Source organism: Bubalus bubalis, chromosome 2, assembly GCF_019923935.1.
Source record: "Bubalus bubalis isolate 160015118507 breed Murrah chromosome 2, NDDB_SH_1, whole genome shotgun sequence".
In the NCBI taxonomy this organism is placed as follows: domain Eukaryota; kingdom Metazoa; phylum Chordata; class Mammalia; order Artiodactyla; family Bovidae; genus Bubalus; species Bubalus bubalis.
In genome coordinates this window covers 27,179,223-27,201,462 of record NC_059158.1, presented here as the reverse complement: position 1 = coordinate 27,201,462, position 22,240 = coordinate 27,179,223, and the positions used below count along the sequence as shown (strand labels likewise).

The window sequence follows — 22,240 nt, the reverse complement described above, 5'->3', positions numbered from 1 at the left end:
TGCTGCTTTGTCACTTGACCCTCAGCTTGTCCTCTGCCTTCATCCCCTGTGCATGTCCCCTCTCTCTCCCTGGGGGCCTTCCCAGTGCTGGGCATGTAGTAGATCTCTCATAAATGACTATTTGATGAGCGAATACTGCAAGAAGCTATAGCATTTAGTAACCACGGACAAAAGCTTAACAGATGCTTTCTAAACATGATTCTAAGAGGAAAGCATCTGGGACTCTGCTTAAGGCAAAAAATTCGAGATTCCTGTATTTTTCCATCCCTACGCCCCTGGTCGTAACAGCAGAAACCATTTCAAGCCATGCATCCTTGTCTGCAGCAGCCAAGCTTGCCTCCACGTTACACGCCTCAGCAAGATAACGTGTTTTCTCTGCTTTGACGACAAAGAGACTACACCTGAGCCACAGAGAAGTCCCCTGTCCACCAAGACCTCACAAGCAGAAAAGGCAACAATTTGATTTTTTTTTTAATGCATTTCAAAAACAAATTTAGGAGACATACAACATGACACATAAAATAGAATGATGACATAAAATAGGAGGAGAGGATGACCAAAAAATATATATTGAAGGCAAAGAGAAGGAGCACTGATGAGGCTGATCCACAAAAACTCACTTCAGAAAGTCTCATTGGCTTAAGGCCCCCAGAAATTTGGCCTTAAACTTTCTCAAAGTCGTCAGAAGGAAGGGAGGAGGATCATCAGCTCCTAGACTGATCACATCCCTTAATTAAGAAAACAAAAAAGACGGCCCCTCCAAAAGCAACTCTACTTTTCCAGCACACAAAAAAGGCAGCTCTACTTTTCCAGCACAAGAAACTTCTGAGGTCTTCTGGCACCCCAAAGGTTCACTCCAAACTTCTCCCAACTTCAGACCAAGGATGAAACAACAAACACCCGCCTGCCAGCACTGGCTGGGTTCGTTAACACAGAGGGCTAAGAAACAGGAACCTACTAAAAATGTCATTCCATTTATTTCCCATCCTTCTAAGGTTGTTTATAGGAAACATTATCGAGCTTAATAGCATTTTAAATGCCAGGCTCAGTGGGTGAAAGTGCAAACGTGCTAATATGCTAATGTAAAGAAGAATACTAAATTATGTAGGAGGGGCCACCACACACACACAGGAAGCTTCACTGAACTTTTAACTCAAACAGGGCATCAAGCACAAAGGCAGTGACATTGAGCGTGCTTGTGCAGCCGTAACAGAACCCAAACTGTTGCACATGCCGTGTTCTATTAGGGGCACATGAATCTGAGCTCTCAGTTGCAACTGAGACCAAGGATGCCAGTAAAACAGCTGCCTCCAGCAAAGCATAATAGACGGACTCCAGTACCAGTCCTGCTGTGGGTGTGGGTGACCGACCTCAGGCAAGGCATTTCACCTCTCTGGACCCCAGTTTTTTCATCCATGAACAACAATGGTGGTGAATGTTAGGGCTTACTCAGTGCAATGCATGTTTCTAAGGGCTTCACAGAAATTATTTCCTGTAATTCTCACAACTACCCTGTGAGGCAGATCCTCATAATATTCCCATTTTACAGATAAGCATAGAAAGGATTAGGTATCAGAACGCATGTCCTTAAAGATCCTCTCTCCACCTTCAGCTCCAAAAAGTTATTTCCTGGTTCCACTTACCATTAATGCTAAAAACATAGCCTTGGCCTACCTTGGTGGCTCAGTGATAAAGAATCCGCCTGCCAATGCAGAAGACACAGGTTTGATTCCTGGTCCGGGAAGATCCCACATGCTTCCGAGCAACTAACCCCATGCACCACAACTACTGATCCTGCGCTCTAGAGCCTGGGAGCCGCAACTACTGAAGTCTAGAGCCCGCGCTCCACCCCAGGAGAAGCCACTGCAATGAGAAGCCAGAGGACCACAACCAGAGAAAATCCTGCACACTAAGAAACACCCAGCAAGCCAAACACACACACACAAATTTAAAAAACAGCTTCATGCTGACAGCTTGCTGAGAGTGTAAAATCTACTACTGCATCTGCATCATGAGAAGATAAGGCCCAGGTGTCACCTGTAACCAACAGCAAGAAAACAAGACCTCTTGGGTCAACCTGCCATGCCTATGTACCACATACACCTGGGCTTGCCAATGCCCCAGTCTGCTCTCCTTCACTGCAAGCTGATGTCTGGACAGCAGAGATAAGAGAGGAGAGATGCAACGAAGGCAGTCTCCTGGCTTTCCAGGTAAGCAGTATTTGACCTTCGGTTTGGTTTATTGTTTATTTCGTGGCCATATCCACACACTGGTCCTTGAATGGGGCTGCACAGCAGGACTCACCACCAAGGACAGGAGATGGGAGGGGTCCTGCTCCAAACGAAGCTCACCCACCCAGGGGCTGAACCGCAGTCCATGCAGCCGACCTGGAACCTCTGGGGAGGGATGCTCACACCCAGCTCCTCAGGAGCACAAGTGAGCCAAGTGACCTATCCCCCTGTCGTGCCCCAGCCTGCTCTCCGAAGCCACATGATCTCCACTTAGAATTTCCCAAAACTGCTCTTGCATCTTCCTGCCCAGGTGGTGCACAGAAAAATTTCAGTCAGAAAAACATTTAAAACTCACACCCCTCACCGATACAGAGAGCAAACTAGTGGTTACCAGTAGGTGGGGGGAGGGGCAATATAGGAGTAGGGGATTAAGAGGTACAGTTATGTATAAAATAAGCTACAGGTATACAGTGTACAACATGGGGGATATAGCCAATATTTTATAATAACTATAACATTTAAAATTGTGTATCAGTATATTGTACACCTATAAGTTATATGATATTGTACATCAACTATATTTCAGTTTTAAACTGTAAGAAAAAGTAAATACGTCATGCTCAACTGGTGAGTGTTTTTAATGAGTCTTTTAGCCTTTCTCTCCTGGAGTGTTGGCTTCATTGAGTCCAGCTGGTCATCTGCTACTGCTGCTGCTAAGTCGCTTCAGTCGTGTCCGACTCTGTGTGACCCCATAGAAGGCAGCCCACCAGGCTCCCCCGTCCCTGGGATTCTCCAGGCAAGAACACTGGAGTGGGTTGCCATTTCCTTCTCCAATGCATGAAAATGAAAAGTGAAAGTGAAGTCGCTCAGTCGTGTCCGACCCTCAGCGACCCCATGGATTGCAGCCTACCAGGCTCCTCCGTCCCTGGGATTTTCCAGGCAAGAGTACTGGAGTGGGGTGCCATCGCCTTCTCCGGCTGGTCACCTACATGCACTGTAATATGGCTGGGACTCAGTGAAGGAGGTTTGAAGCCCCTCTGCCACTCAATAAAGGCAGATACAGCTGAGACAAAGATGATTTTCACACTTGCTTTCTGAACGTTTCCATCTGGATAAGCAGGGGCTGGCAGGGAGGGCCGAGTGCCTGCAGTCAGGGGCAGGTTGCTGATGGTACCTTCCGTGTGGCTTTTATAAACACCTGGAGATTCCGTTTTTTCACCTGAAAAACTGCCTTGATGTAAGAACAAGGCAAAACTACTCAAACACACACAACAGATTCTCTACAAACCTGTGTTCATTGTGCTGAAAAGACTCTGTTAACAGTCATGATCATAGTCCTATATCAAATGAAAAAAATGACACTGTATATTTATGAGAAAAACCCATCATCAGAGCAACCATGATACAATGATAGCAGGGGCTTTAGAACATTCATTGATTCCAAGGTCTAAACTATATTATATTGGAATCAAGAGGAATTTAGAAAGGGCCACTTAAACAGTTTCTAAAATTCTGAAGTTGAGCTTTTAATTTTTTTGGCCATGCTGAGCGGCTTACAGGATCTTACTTCTCTGACCAGTGATTGAACCCTGGCCCTTGGCAGTGAAAGAACGGAGTTCTAACCACAGGACAGCAAGGGAATTCCCAAGATGAGCTAATCAAAAACAGAAAAAAAAAAAAAAAAAAAAGATACATATGAAAACTGAATTTGAGGTTAATCCAGTACTAAAACACAGGAGGTGGTCTAAAGTCAGCTCTTTGCACTTCTTTTACAGCCACAACTGACTGATAACCTTAAGACTGCATGTTTATGCAACCTATGCTTGTATAGAAGGAATTCGACCCACTATGTGCCTTACAGACAGCCTTAGATAAAATACCTACATCCCATGTATATTTCTTCTCTAGAGGCCTTAATATATACACACTCTCATCTGCTCCCTCCCACAAAGAGCCCTGAGCCAATATTTTAAATACTCTTAGTTGATTACATACTTCACCTCCCCTTCATCCTCAGCAGCTCTCCCCTTATTTGGGTGGGTCAGCATACTCAGAAACCATTCCCCACAGAAGCTAAAAACTATATAAAAATAAAGAAGAGCCTTGTTGTTCTTGTTTAGTCACTCAGTTGTGTCCAACTCTTTTGGGACCCAGTGGACTGTAGCCCACCAGGTTTCCTCTGTCCATGGGATTCTCCAGGCAAGAATACAGGAGTGGGTTGCCATTTCCTTCTCCAGGGGATCTTTCCAACCAAGGGTCTGACCCTGAGTCTCCTGCACTGGCAGGAAGATTCTTTACCTCTGAGCCACCCAGGACACTCAAAGCAGCACTTAGTCATTCAAAATTTAAAAATAACAAAATAAGGAAGTGTGTACACAGAATACCTTTCTAGCATGTCAATGCTCTTAAAATGCGCTTCTCTTGCAGGATATGGCAGAGTTCAGATTCTCTGTGGATATTCCCAGAGCACATACATGAGTGAAAACAAACTATTTTTATGAGCAAAAGCTACTTGTTCAGATGCAGTATCATCTTTAAAATAAAAATCAACACAGAAAAAAGAAAGGATTGTGGAGTGTAGAATTTTAGGCTCCAAGTGATTTTTTGGGGATTAAGTAACATCTTAGACTTGATTGCAGAAAAGGAACTGTGGCACCAATATATCACAACGCCCACCAAACTGCAGTTTCTAGAGAAGCTTTAGCTCCATAAGGCGGGACACACAGGGAGGGGGCAATTCTGAAGCCACATGTGTCTGCGGCAGCCAGTCACTACTCACTGGCCATCATCACCAGGGGCTGCCAGCGAGATTCGGACCCAAGGAGCTCGTGGCATTTCCTCCTGTTTGGAGGAAGTGGAAGGATTATTGGGGGGCGGGGTGGGGAGGAACCAGGCGAGGCCCAGGTGGATCTGCCTTCATTTGCTTGTTTACAATGAAGGAAGGAAAGAGCGGGGTAGACCAGAGTCGAAGGCCACCCTTTTAAATGATTTTCCACCGTCTGGAAAGTTTCCTACTTAAAAACGTCAGCCAGGCGTGGGGAGCGGAGCTTGCTAGAGAAGAGAACTGGGGAAAGCGATGAAGCTTCTCCGGGGCTGCAGACCAGGCCTGATTCCCGTGGGAACCTTCAGATTCCTCTTGGGCTCCAGTCGAGCCGCGAAGAGAGGCCCTGACTCAGGCTGTCCACCTCCGCCCACACGCGAACTGAGCGAACAGAGGGCAAAAAGGCAAATCAGTGAGCTCTTACATTCAGCCGTTCCTCTGCAATTGAGGATGTGCGTTGTCTGTCGTCCTGGTCTCTGCACACACACCTGAGGAGTGAAGGGCGGGTTCGGCGGGTCCCCTGGGGTGCCACCTAACTGCAGGCAACACCTTACCCTCCACACTCGAGGCCTGAGCTCTGCTCTGCGCATCGCACCTCTGAACCTCCGCTCTCCCGCGCTCACTGCGCATGCACTATACCCTGCCCTGGGCGGCCCCCAGTCTACCCAGCACGAGTCCAGGAAGGCCTGCCGAAGACCACCCGCAGGAGGGCACCTGAGAGAACTTCATGGATGATGACTTGGTTCAGGTGAATTAAATCAAGGCCATCAAGGTGAATGAAAAACACCAGGCACTCAAACATCCCTTGTCTGCAAATAATATTCACAGGGGGATGTTCCAAATCGTCTTCAAAGTGGAAAAGGAAAATAACATGAAAGGCAAGAGTTCCCAGAAAAATGTCCTACAGACAGACGGAATACACAATTCTAACCCCCAAGGCACCACTTGAGGTGCCCACACTGCCACAAGAGTCCCTCTGTAACCCTAAAATGAATAAACAGAGCCCAGGCAAACACTAATATCTAGGTTACAAGCTATATGCCAAGATACTCTCTCTCTCTCACACACACACACACACACTCTCAGATTAAGCAATGCATGTTAGTGCAAAATCTCACTTTACTAATTCAAAGCAGTATTTTAAATGAGATCTAAAAATGTGTGGTGCTTTTTCTCTGCTGAGGAGGCCAGCTTCCTTCACAGTCTCTCAGCAACCCAGGAGGCTGCCTGTGACCTCACACAGGTGAAGGCGGCCCAGGAAGAAAACCACACCTCAGAGGGAAAGGTTGGACTGAGGCTGAACTCAGGTTGGGTCCTCAGAGGCAGACAGGCGGCAGCAGGCACCCTCATCCAACATCCAGTGTGCAAACCCCCGACCACCTGCTGATGAATCCAGGCCTTGGAGCAAGGGCCAGGGGCGAAACTGGGCAACTCTATTTCAGAGGGACATAAGAAGGAACAGGAACCGCTGGGGACACCAGTGACCTTAAGCTTTGGCTGAAAAGCTCGGATGAACTCCACGTAGAGCAATCAACCACACAGCAAAGGTGGAGGAGGGGAGGATGCAGACAGACAGGCACACACAAAGGCGGGGGGGCGGGGGGGGCTTCGCTGCCAAGGCCTCGACGGGGGACAGTGCTTCAGCCACTGCTCTGCCCCCTCTAAGGCAGGAGCCCAGGCCATGGCCTGCAGAGGGCAGGTCAAGGAGCTAGCCTGAGTGCGGTCTCACCCTCTTCCCAGACTGCACTGGGAAAGACCAAGATCAGCCTTCCTGAGAACACCACAGGCCCACTCCACAGTCCTCTGTGACTCCTTAGTGCCTACAAAGGAATCAGGCCCCCTCCTGGATCCCAGGACACCACAGGTACCCCACCCCACCTAAGCTTTGCCCCCTCAACTCCCAGACACAAGAATACCCCTACCCCAAACACCATCCCAGGCGGGAAAGGCACTTCCCAAACCTGGAGCCCAGCCAGATAAAGCCAGATATACGTGGAAAAGCTTACAACACAACCTCGTCATTATCAGAGGGTACACACAGCAGCTCTGGAGACTAGACGGGGGCTCTGCCTGCCGTGAAGAACTGAAGGGATGGACAGGCCAAAGGCAGGCAGGAAGCAGGTTGCACGCTCTCAGAGACACCAGAGAAATATGACTCTGGGGAAATGAATGGCCTGTATGTGGAAAGTGATGAAGCTGGAAGGCTGGCAAGAACCAAGTCCCATGAAGGACCCTCTATGGTGGGTATAAAAACTGGACTTTTTGCTCCCTGTGGGAGGCTTTAAGCAGGGGAGAACACACTGAGGTTTCCACTGCTGAGAGCATACCTGCTCGGGGCGCAGAGGAGGGGCTGGGGAAGGCTGGGGGGCAGGAAACCAGTTTGGAAGGAAGGGTAACGCAGACCTGGACGAAAGTAATGGCCACAAACACAGGCAGCGTGGGTCGTTTTCAGAAGATTCGATGACACAGTGAATTCAGATGGAGTATCCAACAGCGATGTTCCCGTCTGGTTCAGGAGATGGACGGTGAAACATATAACTTCAGTAAGATGTGCTTGGGGTTAGAATGGTAATGCAGAATGCTGGGAGGGTGGTGGGATCATCAACTGAGAGAGAAGGCAGCTGTGGTCCAGGGCCGGGAGGGGGAGGGAAAGGGAGGGGGCTGAGAAGGACCCACAAGAGAGGCAGAAGGAACAGCAGCCAGGGGAGGAGTCTGGAGGAGTCTGGGCTCCAGGGAGGACCAGCCAGCCTGGGATGGAGATTCTTGCTGCAGAGGGCAGTGGTCTTAACTTTTTTTCTTCTGATGGATCCAGAGCAGCTGGAACAGTGCTCAGTACACACTAGGACCCCAATAAATATTTGCTGAAAGAATGAGTGCATGAATAGTCTATCTGATTTGGGGACGGGAAGATCATAAACTCATTATTTGCTGAGTAAAATGTTGCAGAAAAGGAGGTGGCAGAAGCTGGCGCATGAGATGAGCGTGAAACGTAGAGAGAAGGGGAGACAGATCTGGACCTGGCCAGGAGGTCAGGGAGGGATGGAAGAGTTCTCAAACCTCCGCGTGGTGAGGAGAAAATCTACGGGAGGTGAAGTGACTGGATATGCAGAAAACGGGGGAGCTGGAAGGAATACATCTACTCAGAGGGGATCTCTTGAGGAAATGAGATACAGGACCACAGACGAGGGGTGGCTGAGGGAGCACTGGCCATGGGCAGCTCCACAAGATTGCTGATGCCTCTGAAGTTCTGACACTTGTTCAGATCCGAGAAGATGCTCATTCAGTATGCCTTGAACTGATGTAATTCGAGGGGGAAACAGGAAGTCAAGAGGACTGGGGAGGATGTGGTGGGGGAGCAAAACCAAAATTATAACAACAGCCCTGCACCATCACGCTCAACAGGGCTGGGAAACCTTCTGGCCTGTCCGTCGCTTCCCCTGGCCCAGCACCGCGTGGGCCCAGCACCGCGCGGCCACCTCCGAGGCCATCAGTTCACCTTCAGTCGCGGCCCGAGAGGGAGAGGCAGGGCCGCCTGGATGGACTCACAGGAGGACAGCTGTTCTGCCTGACAGCTGTTCAGGGGAATTGTTAGGATGCTGGCCAGAGGACCACCAGGAGGCCTCCGACTTCCCATCATTCCAGCAGCCTTCACTGTCTCTGGTCGGAGTGATGGGGCTCGGAATCAGAACCCTCAGACACGCAGTTATATAAGGGCCGGCTGAGGCCGGGGTCCGCCTTCTCCACCACAGCCGCAGGCGGGATTCTGGGGCCTTCTCCTGGATCTTATAGTGGCCACACCAAGTTTTCTAACAGCTGGGTCAAGGAAAGCAAGAGAAGTGCGTATGTGTGTGCGCATGCATGTAAAACAGGCTGGTAAGAAAGACACTCTCCCCAGAAACATACCTCTGCTTAGAACTGAAAAATCTGAAAAGTTAAAGAACATGTAAAACTTCTAAAAATATAAAATCAACCTATCAATCACAAAATGTTTACTGAGGGCATGCTCTGTGCAAGGCACAATGCTACTGGAGACACACAAATTTCTAAGACCCACTTCCTTCCCTCAAAGGCTCAGACCCAAACCAGAAGCTACAGCCTGTCAATCCAGTGCAAATCCTTAATTTCAGCAGTGGTAAAACTGCGCTTTACTGAACACTTACTGCCAGCTGGGCCAGGTTGAGGCGTTTTACGTGATTACCTCACGTAACCCTCAACAGCCTGTAAGGAACAACAATGAATGTGTGAGATCTCATTAAATGCTGGGCCCTGTGGTAAACAGCAAACAGGATCACCCCATTTAACCTTCTGTTGTAGAAACTCCTACTGCTACGAACACTGCCTCTACTATTACTTACTATGTTCCTACCATGTGCCAGGAATCGCTGTAAACACTTAACAGAAATTACCTCATTTAACCCTCCCACAAGCCCTATTATACAGAACAAGTGAGGCTCAAAAAGCTTAGGAGGGTTGCCCAGAGGCACATGACTAGTAAGCCCCAGAAGTGGGACTGGAACCCCAGATCCATCAGACTATGACATGTGGACTCTTAGCCACATGCACCCCTGAACAGTGAGCCTGAAAACTAACGATGGAGACTCTCTTGCGCGAAGAGTTATTTGTGAGACAAGAAAAGATGCCGTGAATCAGGACATGACGAGACAAAGAACAAGTGGGGGTCCTTCTATCTGGGGCAGAGACTGTGGCTTTATTCATCTTTGCACCCTGAGGGTCCTTGGTACAAAGGAGCGACTCCTTAAATATCAGCAAGTGCTCTGGGCTTGGAGCGTATGGATCTCCTTGGGGAAGACTCCTGGGAGGGGTGAGCTCGGCCAGAAAGATGTACAGATTGTGGATAAGTAGAGGGGAGGGGCGAGGGTGAGAAGAGACACAACTGTGCTGAGACAGTGCAGAGGACCCAGATGGAGCCAGCCAGCTCAGTGCACCAGGGGGGCTTTGGTGGGGCAGGGCGGGGAGGTGGATCTACTGTGTGGGGTGGCTTTGGGGGATCTACTGTGTGGGACAACTTTGGGGGATCTACTGTGTGGGGCGGCTTTGGGGGGTATCTACTGTGTCAGGCAACTTTGGGGGCATCTACTGTGTGGGGCAACTTTGGGAGCATCTACTGTGTCGGGCAACTTTGGGGGGCATCTACTGTGTAGGGCAACTTTGGGGGGCATCTACTGTGTGGGGCAACTTTGGAGGGCATCTGTGTGGGGCAACTTTGGGGGCATCTACTGCATCAGGCAACTTTGGGGGGCATCTACTGTGTAGGGCAACTTTGGGGGGCATCTACTATGTGGGTCAATTCAGATCAGCTGAATCCCATGTATTTCAAACAAGCTAGTCTAAAAACAAGAAAAGGAAGGGAAATCTGGCCCTCAGACCCCTTAAAGTTTGCATTCATTCATTCAAGTATTCATTCATTCATTCTAGCATTCATTCATTCATTCTAAAAGCAACCTGGCTCCAAAGTAGACTTTTGGCCTACTGAATTCATCCATGGGATGCTGTCCATTCCTGCATCATGGGCATTTCAACATCTTGCTTCCCCAAAGAGCCAAGCACAGATGAAAAAGTAATTGCTTCCCTCAATTAGGGAGGCAAAACTGTCACATAAAAATCCGAACTCTACTTCCAGACACAAAACTTGACAGACCATCCTGCATTTGTTTGCCAATTAAATTTTATCAGTTATTTAATGGTCTAGTGAGTCTGAGCTTCTCCACGTGAAACCATCAGGGAAGTAATTTCCTGTTGGATACCGATGTTCCAAGACCAGTGGTAACTGGACACATGATAAGAATCCTATATACGTTCCACTGGAACCTCTTCTTGGTCCCAGAAGGCCGAGGGTGCAGAGCATTGGCAGAGAAGGAAATGGGTTGAAGTGGTACCTGAGCATTATCTGAACTGGTTCAGGAGCCAGGGCGATCCTGGTCTCCCCAGAGATCAATCAGGGTAGTCAGTAGCTTACAGTAAACGTGTTCCAGGATTTGAATTATTGCAATCAGGAAACATCTGCCCCAAAAGGCTGTCATCAGAGTTTGCAGTATTTCAGGAGTACCGGTATCCCTTTGCCCCCCTTTCCGACTGCCCGCGGGCATAAAGGAGGCAGGATTCAAAACAGGAGATAGAAGAGAATGTGCAAGTGCTACTGGTCTGGCTGAGTCTCCATCCTGCCCTGGGGCCCAGGGCAGAGGGCGTGATGACCTTTACCGAGTGCATCAATGGGCTTCTTGGAGCCCTGGCTTCATCTGATTCCACAGGAGGTGAGAGGACCCCAGGAGGTGCCACTACCTGGCGCCCTCCCTGCTGGGTGACGAGGCAGTGACTCGATCACATACCAAAGGTCCAGCCCCCTCCTTCAGCCACAGCTCACTCACCCACCACCTCTCCCTCTTCCTCCCTCTCTCCCTCACAGCACAAGTTCTGCACCGGCTCCATCCTCCGTGTCTTCAGATTTGGGGCCACCTTCCAAGATCGAAAGCCCTGGGGTGGTTTACCATGTCTTGTCCATTTCCCCTCATCCTATCTGTCTCCACCTGTTAACAGCACCTTCAATCATCTCATCTGTTTCCACCGGGACCTGGATTGAAACTGTTATGCTCTTCAAATAAAAGGCTTACTACTAATACCACGTGACAATAATTAACCTCATCAATACAACTGCTGGCAACAGGGCACATCACATCAGCCGAATCCTCTCCCATCCGTGTATGCTGGGAGCATTAACCAGGAAACTAGCGGGAAGGCGGACAGACGGCTGCTCCGAGTTGCGATGACCAGCAATGCTGACAACCAGCAGAAACCACTTCCCTTGGGCAAGATGCCTTGGGACTGGCTTCTCACACACTCTCGACAACACAAGCCCCTGCTTCAGACCAGCGACCTGCGTGTTCAGGGGCCTTTTCCTAGGACACCACTGCCCTCGGGCTGCAGAAGGGAACCCCAGGCTTGGCTTCAGGAATATTTGATCACAGAGCTTCCAGCCCTGATTTTGGAAAGTCACATCCACTCTGGAGACTGACTTTATACTGACAAATAACAGCTTTGAAATAATAATCTCATCTGCTCCAGCAGGCAAATGAAAGGCTCTCAGCCTGTTTAGGCTCCAAGTGGGTGGAAGGGGTAAGCCAGGGAGACCCCAGCCCAGCACCTCCTCAGACATGGGGGGATTTTTTCCCTTTTCCTTTTCAGGGACAGAGGAGGTCTGGTAGGTGGCGGGGAAGGGAGAGCCTGCAGACAAACCGGGCCTCAGCTCCGGGACGTCCTTCCACCTTTTCCTCCAGCTGAGCAGCCTGGGGGCAAGCTGTCTGCCAAGCTTCCCCGTGTAAACACTCCGGCACCAGCTGGGGTTTGGAATCCGCTGAGTCTCTGCCAGCTGGCAACCTGGAGATGGGCCGGATTAAAGGAATGCATAATGAGTGGGGGGGTGAGAGGCAGGGGCTGTATTTACCCAGAGGGGGTCTGCAGGGGTCACTAAGGCGCTGACTAAAGGCGGCTGTGGAAGGGGAAAAATCCGAAGGGAAGAGGAAAGGGGTTGCACAGTGCCCAAGTGTCCTGCTGCGCCCCACCCAATGGCCCAGGGCTGTTATGCTCATTTATTTTTTCTCTTTCACAAACTGGCTTCTTTGTCCCCATCTCGGTCCCCCCACCCCTTCCACATCTCCTGCGCAAGTTACACGCGGCCTTTTGAAAGTTCTGCAGCTGGCTGCTCCAGAAGGCTCGGCACGACCAGCCAGCATGACACTCGATCCTCTGTGATCCCAATTTGGGAACGTTAACACGGAAACCCAAGCCACGTGCTGTCAAGCAGGCCCCGGGCCACACCGGGCCCCAGCCTCAAATACGGAGACTTCAGGCTCCCCCAGGTGAAGTCCAGAAGGCAAGGATTCAGAGGAGATGGACTGCTGGGTGGGACCACAAGACCCTCATGACCTTCAGCCGCCTGACAGAGGGTGCGGGGGACAAGAAGTGACCCAAGTCCAAAGTCCTGGGGGGCACCGGGGGACACAGCTGACAGGAAGCTGCCTGCAGCCCTCCTGTGTGCATGCGTGCTCAGCCGTGTCCGATCCTTTGCAAACCCACAGACTGTGGCCCGCCAGGCTCCTCTGGCCATGGGATTCTCCAGGCAAGAATACTGGAGCAGGTTGCAGTGCCCTCCTCCGGGGGATGTTCCCGACCCAGGGAAGCAGCCCTCCGTGAAGCACCAGTAAATATCTAACCCTGACGTGATATTTATCACTAAGCAGAAAAAGCAGGCAGTCCTGCAGAACACAAGGAAAACAGCACCCAGAGGACGCGGCGGACTGTTCTTAGAAGCTCAGCCACAAAGCAGCTGTGGAGCCTCAGGCTACAAGCCACCGCCCACAAGGCCTGGGGAGTCACCTCTTCCAAAGGGTTTTTCCCTGCAGTCCCTTTGCTCCCTCAGATTCCTCCACACACAGATGCTGCCAGGACAGCGGCTCACCCCCAGGTTCAGGGTTCAAGGCTTGGCCCTTGTTGGTCCTTTAGAAATCCTGCCCCAGTGGCCACCTCGAAGCCAGTGACATTCAAATCTACTTTTCCTACTCAGCTCTTTCTCCTGGGGGACGTTGCTGCATCTTTGCCTAAACAGCACGCCACTGACCCCATTTGGCATGCCAAAACTCACACTATGCATCTTTATTTCAAAAGCTGATACCCAAGAGACATGCCCATATCTGCCCATGTCCCAGGATGCAGTCAAGGACTCCCACTGGCCTTTACAGTCACCTGTTGGCTTTATTATGTAATTAAATCCATTATTTCTGCTCACACCCTCATCTCTCACCAGCCTACAGAAGAGGGTTTAACTGGAGTCTCTGCCTCAGGACTCAGTCTTCTTCCTCTTCTCTGGCCATCCTAGCTAGAACAGCCACGCTCTTCCAAGCTCCCCACTGCTTACAGGAAAACGTCTAACCCTTCCATCTGACATTCCTGAACCTCCTTCCCTCTCCGCCCTTGATTACCACAACTCCCCAAACTCAGTACAATAGCCCTGGATACCCTAAAGAATGTTCTAGAATATCACTCCATGAAATACTCTCCAAGGCCAACAAATGTTTGGGGAGCAGGTATACAAGACTCATTATGCTCCATTAAAGGCTCTGATAAATCCTGAAGCAAAGAAACCTGTTTAGCCTATCATTTCCCCAGCCTACTCAGCCTAGAAACTTCTGCAGCACTTCATCTATTAACGGCTCCCTTCAGTTCTCTGCACGACTTCTCTTGCCTGGAAGATCAGCCCTCCATTCTGCCTTCCATTTGTGTTTCTGCCTCAATTTCCCTTCGAGGGCCAGCTCTGGCCGCCCCTTCCCCAGACTCCCCCTCCTGCAGTCCGTGCCCACACTGCTTCCTTGCCTCGCCCCGAAGCCCATGCTGCCTACGGGCCTTCCTGAGATGCAGGGGAGCACGGCAGTGAAGAGCCTGGATTCCGAATTCAGAAAGATGTTAAATCCCAGTCCTGCCTTCAGCAACTCTGATGGGGCTGCTTAGAATGCTCTGTGCATGGAGAGACAACAGGACGTACTGAAGAGAGCTGCTGACAGGGTCAGCGCAATCAGAAGGGCCAGATCCAGCACAGGCTGGGCACATCACATACTCAGGAAGTCATCATCAGCCATTTTTCTTCCAATTTGTTACCGCTGCTTTGCCACTTATCACTTTCTGTGTATCTTTTCAATGGAAAACCACAGAAAGCCCCAAGGCTGTCCCTTCTCCCACTCTTCCCTCTACACCATCAGGTTTAACAAATAATGTGTTGATGCAGTGGCTCAGTGGTCAAGAATCTGCCTGCCAATGCAGAAGACACAGGAGACTCAGGTTTGAGCCCTGGGTTGGGAAAATACCCCGGAGGAGGAAAGGGCCACAGTATTTTTGCCCGGAAATCCCATGGACGGAGGAGCTTGGTGGGCTACAGTCCATGGGGTCACAAAGAGTCAGACACGATTGAGCGAAGGAGCATGCACAAAAGCCACCATCGCAAACAGCAGGTGGGTACACACCTGGGCAGGGAAGAGGAGTCAGCAGCCCCAGGCTATTAGCATTGAGCAAGACGCTGTGGGTCCAAAGATTCTTCAAGCAGTCAAGACCCATACCTTCACGGAAACCCTCCCCGAGATAGTACCATCCAGCCCTGCCCCCACCACCTGTTCACCCGCTACAGCCCTGGAAGGGTAGGGAGGTGCTCGGGAAACCAAGGCGGGTGGATGTCACCCCAAAGTGGACAGGGTGGCCGGTTTCCACAGCCCCACATTGGGCCACGATGACCTGCTGTGTTAGGATTTAACTTGAAATTTTCAATTGCTGTTTCTAAAAGCTTAAATTTTCACCACAGGCCCTTTCATTCATGTGACTTGCTCGGTTAATAACTGAAACTGAGAAGTTTCATTTCCACTTCTGGTCCACCCTGACTTGCGTTTTTCCTGAGGTGTCTGTATTCGCTTCTCTGAATGGCTTGAAACACCCCCGTTTCACCCTCTGAACCTCTCTTCAAAAGGCTTCAGAAAGATTTCCCTGGTGATCCAGTGGCTAAGACTCTACACTCCCAATGCTGGGGACTCAGGTTCAATCCCTGATAGGGGAACTAGATCCCACACCCTACAACTAAAGATCTGGAGTAGCCAAATCAATAAATATTTTCTTTAAAAAAGGCTTCAGAAAAGCACACTCTTATTTACAGCAGGTGGGAATGACGTCTCTAAGATCCAGGGCACGAGCTTATATCTACAGCATCCCCTGGCAGCTCCGTGGACCCCCCTCTCCAGCTCCCCCACCCAACACACCCAAATTCCCACTCCACCTCCAGGTGCTTCCCCATTCTCCTCTCTCCATTCAGCTTTCCTGTTCTCCAAGCAACAGGCTCTGCACCAATCCAAACTTTCCATCTTTCCATCTCCAAAATGGTAACAGCCTTAATGTGCCTTTTCTGCTTACCAAAACTATATTTCGTTGAAAAAATATAGATAGAAGCATGGAAAAAAATTAAATTACAGTTGTGCCACACACAGAAAACAAAACCATCGACTATATCTTGATAATTACCCTTACCACTGTCTTCTTATAAAAATAAAACAAATCCAAGTTTTTAGAGAGGACCACACTAACATTACATTCTATAACCTGATAACCTGATTTAAAAAGAAACACACACCCATAGGCTATGGACAGCCTTCTGTGACATTGCATATAGATTTATGTCACCATTTTCAACTGATCTAACCAATCCCTTACTGGCAGGCATTCAGAAACAACCTCAACTTTTAAAAATGCTAACATCTCAAAATATTTGGATATACCACTGCCCGGGGGAAAGGTCGGAATTTGGTCTGTGCATTTCTATTACAATCATGAAAAACCACAGCATCCAGGTGTCTCACCCGTAAAGAATCTGCCTGCCAATGCAAGAGACACAGGAGACACGAGTTCGATCCCTGGGTCAGGAAGATACCCTGGAGTAAGAAATGGCAACCCACTCCGGTATTCATGGACAGGGGAGCCTGGCAGGTTACAGTCCATGGGGTCCCAAAGAGTCAGACGTGACTAAGCTCTCAAGTACACTGGGCAAACAGAGTAAAACTTAAATCAACTGTGCTAAGCGGGAGGGCTCGAAGAAACTGTTTATAAAAGTGGCATTCAAACAGCAAAGAAAGTCATTCAATAAAAGCAATTCGTAAAATGCAAATACCATATTATCTTTAAAAACGCTCTGATGGGCTGTGCATGGATGAGCTGTGCATGGGTGCTCAGTCGCTAAGTTGTGTCTGACTCTTTGGGACCCTACGGACAGCTATCAATGGGATTCTCGAGGCAAGGATACTGGAGTGGGTTGCTATGTCCCCCTCCAGGGCATCCTCCCGACCCAGGGATAAAACTCAGGTCTCCTGCACTGGCAGGTAGATTACCACCTGAGAAGCTCATGACAGGCCACACCATAGTATAACATAGTTCAAGCAGCAGATCTCCACTTCATTGGACCACAGAGTTTTCTTTCTAGGGGGAGAAGGAGACAGTAGTCTGAAGTCATATGATCTTTGAGAAGGGGAAGAGGTGAGAGGTAATTCTGAGGCTTGATCACTTGAGGGAGCCCAGTGAACCATGGGCTGGGGGCTCAGAGCCCACCAAGGAGAAAACCTCAGCAAACGTACCCCATTTCCACATTTCTTAGCAGTCTTGGTGGCCCAGGCAGCAAATGGTGTGTCTGGTGTGGTGTGGATACATCAGGATGATATATAAATATATATGAAAATGAGAGACAACAGAAAAGCAGCTGCCTGATGATGGCTTGTGAGGGTCACAGAATTAATTAGTATTCATGAATAATGAACACTGATGGAGTCCTTGATATCAAGCTCTGTGAAAACGCTGTATGTACATGCACTATTAGCTCACAAAAAACTCAATGAGATAAGCACAATTATTTTCATTCCCATTTTACTGAGCTTGTGTGGGGCACAGTTGAGGATCCTAAATTAGTGAAGTGGAGGAGCCGGTAAAGAACCAGGCAGTGTGAAAGCAACGTCTGCACTCCCAAGCTGTACATGCTCTGGGGTATTTACAAGCCCGGCACGACCTGGCAACATGACGTTGGGAAACGGGATGCCCACCCAGATGGCAAGGGCAGCCGAGCCTCACACCAGCAGTCTGTTTTCCAGGAGAAGGACAGCCTGGGAGTGAACCATCCCAATAAACCCGCACAAGAACACCACGACTGCCTTTCACTTCCCGGAGGTCTCCATGGAAATGCACAGAACCAATTGCGCCCTGGAGCCAGGCCTCTCCGATCCGTTTGGTTTTACACATGCCCCTCGTCTGGGACTTTGGCCACGTCACCATGGTCTTTTTTTTTTTTTTTAGCAGTAAAGTGGAGCAAAGGCACTTGGGACTAATCACAGCTGAAAGACCGTCTATTTAGCTTCAGCGCGCTGGGCAGAAGGGCAAGGAGACTATATTTGGGCAAACTGTTGATGGGGGGTTCCGTGGAGCGCTGGCTTGGGTGGCAGTGCCCTTCTCCCACCCTCGCCTGCCCCCACCCAAGCCATGTGGCTCGAGCACTTGGCTCTGACACAGGCACATCCCTGAATCCTCCCTGGGGCTCCGAGGAGCAGAGGCGGCACCAGCACTCCAGGAAGTGATGCGGTGAGAAAACCAGCACGGAGCCAACAGGAAGCCAGGAAGCCCTGCAGCACGAGGTGGTAACGTGGCCCCCTCCCCAGCTGCAGAAGCCCCCCCAGCGATCGAGCTCAGACAGAGCCCCTCACAACTATGGCCACAAGGAACTGTGACCACTGGTTTTCCTATCCCTCCTCCACATGAGGCAGAGCAGTCCACATGAGTCTCAATCATCTCCAGGTCCCAGGCACCTTCAATCAGCAGGGGCTCAATAAATATTTGAGCTTCCCTGGTGACTCAACAGTAAAGAATCTGTCTGCCAATGCAGAAGACCTGGGTTTGACCCAGGTCAGGGAGATCCCAGATCAGGAAGATCCCCTGGAAGAGAAAATGGCAATCCACTCCAGTATTCTTACCTGGGAGATCCCATGGACAGAGGAGCCTGGCGGGCTATACAGTCCATGGGGTCTCAAGAGTCGGACACAACTTAGCAACTAAACAACAAATAAACAACAATGACAAATTTAAAAGAGTTCTGGTGATGGTTGTATAACAATGGGAATGTCCTTAATGCTACAGAACTGTACACTTAAATGGTAATATCAGGGTACGGGGGTAAAAGGGCTATGGGATTATATGAAGTCATGTGTGTGAAACTTCTGAAAATTGTAAAGGACTATGGAATTTAAAGAACCTTTCATTCAATTTAAAAAATTAAAAATTGTAAATGGTAAGATACTAACTAGTATGTTATGTATAGTGAAAGTGAAGTCGCTCAGTCATGTCCGACTCTTTGCAACCCCATGGACTGTAGCCCACCAGGCTCCTCCCTCCATGGGATTCTCCAGGCAAGAATACTGGATGGGTTGCCATTTCCTTCTCCAGGGGATCTTCCCGACCCAGGGATTTAACCCAGGTCTCTCGCATTGCAGGCAAATGCTTTAACCTCTGAGCCACCAGGGAAGCCCATGTTATGTATATTTTACCACAATTAAAAAAAAAAATAACACGTATCACAGAAAAATAAAAGGCGGTGACACTCAGATGCTTCTAATATCCATTGTATGAAGTGTGGCATTGTGTGCATTGAATAATTTGAGTTTAACAAGTATGGGGTGGGTTTAATAAGGTAACAATTAACAGTGAACCATGATTTACTGAAACAAAATGTCACAGAGGTGGCAAACGGGACACTCAGTAGGCCCTTCCAGGTATCCTAAAGCAGGAAGAGTCAATAAACGTGTAAGGGGTCAGAGACAAAGCCCCACATCCATCCAAGAAACCAGACTCTTCCCTACACACTTTCAACCCCAGACCTGAGAGCCGGCACTCCACTGGTCACAGGAGTGCGAGCGGTCCACACACCTGCTTCACTCCCAGCTCCTTCCAACAGGACGGGAGGGTGGCAGTCTACAGAGCAGGCCTGTGTGTGCGTGCTCAGTGGCTCTGCTGTGCCCAACTATGCGAGCCCGCGGACTGCAGCCTGCCAGGCTCCCTCTGTCCATGGGATTTCCCAGGCAAGAATACTGGAGCGGGTTGCCACTTCCTCCTCCAAGGGATCTTCCCCGACTCAGGGATCGAACCCTCATCTCCTGTGTCTCGGTAGACAGATTCTTGACCACTGAGCCACCAGGGAAGCCCGAGTAAACCTGTGGATGTTACTAAATCCTACTGGAAAGGGAGGGCCAGTAGATCTGAGATGTTCCTCTACTTTGATAAGTTTATGTGGTGCATGAATCTCCAAGGAAGGGGGCCTGGTAGGAAGAGTTTCATGTACCCCTCTGACCCAGAAACTTCCAGCCTCCTGGCACCATGCCAGGGATTCCAACATCCTGGAACTCGAATCAGGAAATATCAGTGTGAGTAGACGGATTATTTAGAATATCCTGAGTGTATACCTGGCTCCCCAATTTACTAGCTGTGTGACCTCAGGCAAGTTATGTGAATTCCCTTGGCCTCAGTTTTCTTCTCTTTAAAATGGAGTCAGGACTCGGGCTCTGAAGTCAGACAGGTGGGCTGTCGATCCTGGCTCTGGCCTCTTGACCAATGGAAGGCTGGTTAGGCTCCCTGCTCTTTGCAGACCTCAGTTCCCTCATCTGTACTATGGGAGCAACCACAGTATCCACCCTAAGGGTGGCTTGGAGGGAGGGAAAACGGGACCCAAGGAAGGTGCTCCCAGCAGTGCTTGGCACGAGGTCAGCACTCAGCACATTTTGTCCTTTGACCCCACAAGCTGTAAAGTGCTACATGAACGTCAGCATCCTCTGAGGCTCCAGCCAAGTCCCACTCTTCTCTGACGAAACTTCCCTTGCTGGAATCTAAAAGCTTTCTCAACTCCAGGCTTACACAGTGGGTAAAACCACTGTATTCACCACAAGTATATTCAGCATTTAGTTATCAGCTGATATCTAGCACTATTTCCTACACTGATATCTAGTGATTCAGATAGAATTCTTATCTCAAGTTTCTTTTTTTCCAAAACAGAACTGAGAGGAGTTAGATGAATTTAAAAGCTACATACATCTACTGTTAGAAAAAAAAATTAAGGGAAAGATATAACACTGAAAACTAAAGTCTTCCATGAGCTACCTGGGACAGACATAATCGATGTTGACAGTCTGCTATGATTTTTCCGGATTTTGCCTTTGCATATACAAATGTTTTTTAGTATTATTAAAATGGACTCAAGCAATGGCTCCCTGTTCCCTAAGCCGAGGAGCAAATCCAAACGCTGGGTGTCCACGGCCCTGAGACCAGTGCAGACTCATCTTCCATAACTTCCTTCCTGAGCCACCTCCCCGACTTTGGCAACACAGAGCCTCTTCCCATTCCCTAACCTCTCTGTCCTTTCCACACATCCTCTCTCTGCCTGGAACACCTACCTTCTCCCAGGCCCATCTGCCTGGCCAGCACCCCTCGGGCCTTGAGGCCCAGCACACACATCTCCTGTTTACAGTGACTCACTCTGTACCTTTGCACACAAGAGCACCAAGGATACTGCCCCCTCCCACAGGACTCCGGGCCCTTGTGACAGCAGGACCTTCACCTTTCCATCTGTGACCCACTTGGCAGAGAGCACACGCCCGGCCTGAGTCGGGCTGAATGAACAGATGAGAAAGGCCGAGGCTGGCAGTGAGGAGGCGTGAACCGTTAGAGGCTGCGAGAGTGTTCAGAGCAGGTGGTGCCGGTGCGACATGGGAGGTGACACAGGAGGTGACGTCTAGGGAGAAGCTAGAGTCAGTCAACAAAACGGGAGACAGGGGATGGGGGAGGGCTGCATACACAAAGCAGGAGGCAGGAAAGAGGAATGTTCAGGAAGCACTAGGGTGGTTTGCGATGAGGGGTCAGGGCAGGAGCAGGCTGAGCTTGGAGGACAAAGGCTGGTCAGACTCCAGGGGGACCTGGAATGCCACACTGGGCTCCTCAGACTTCAGGTGGGCACCACCAGATGCCTGGAAGGGAGGGAGACCCAGACCCAGCTCTGAGCCAGACGACATCCATGGAGAAGGGACCACAGAGGAGGCCAGACAGGAGGCCGAGGACCAAGCTGGGACTCACTGTCGCCGTTCAGGGGGGAGACGCCCAGGGCATGAGCAAAGGTCGAGGAGCAGTAAGGGTGAGCAGGGATGTGGGGCAGCTCAGAAGGTCAGCCGGTGGGACTAAGAGACCAGACGTGGGCCAGTGACCACGGGGGTCTGTTCCGACAGATGCACTTGCTTTACCTCCCTCTGCTGTAGACCACGTAAATCACAGGCAGTGGGGCCAGGGCTGTTAAGATGACGGGTGATCACCTACGGGCCTCGGGAAGAAGACCCCCACGGTTCCACCGGGGTGTGAGAGGTCAGACAAGGGCCCGATCCCCTCGTTTTGTCTCCAGGAGCCTGGCACCAGCACAGAGATGGAAGACACATGTCAAAGATGATGACTGACATCCATCAGCACCCACCGCCTGACGGACGGAGCGCAGACAGCCCCTTATGTACAGTGAGCGAAGCAACTTCGTGAACAAAACGAAGCTGTGCACAGGCCGAGCCTCTCTCCTCCCCTCCCCAGT

General features: G+C 50.0%; 1 protein-coding gene and 1 long non-coding RNA gene across 9 annotated transcripts in view; one reads left to right on the top strand and one right to left on the bottom strand.

Annotated features, from left to right (window-relative positions):
• TRAM2 (translocation associated membrane protein 2) overlaps positions 1–22,240 on the bottom strand; it is a 69,720-nt gene that overhangs the window by 38,094 nt on the left and 9,386 nt on the right. Inside the window, exon 1 of one of the 8 annotated variants that reach the window (XM_044929021.2) lies at positions 7,456–8,684. The exons of 5 other annotated variants lie outside the window; for them this stretch is intronic. Coding sequence is in view for 1 of the 3 variants with exons in the window: in XM_044929014.2 (XP_044784949.1) it covers positions 2,305–2,378 (74 nt within the window). In the remaining 2 variants the exon portion in view is untranslated. Of the gene's footprint in view, positions 1–2,304; positions 2,394–5,476; positions 5,763–7,455; positions 8,685–22,240 lie in introns of those variants that run through there. 2 more of the 8 variants (XM_025268452.3, XM_044929014.2) reach the window with 2 other exon arrangements.
• LOC123329660 lies at positions 9,736–11,687 on the top strand. The gene is made up of 2 exons (XR_006545173.2): positions 9,736–9,874; positions 11,477–11,687. It is a non-coding gene; the product is annotated as an uncharacterized LOC123329660 (long non-coding RNA).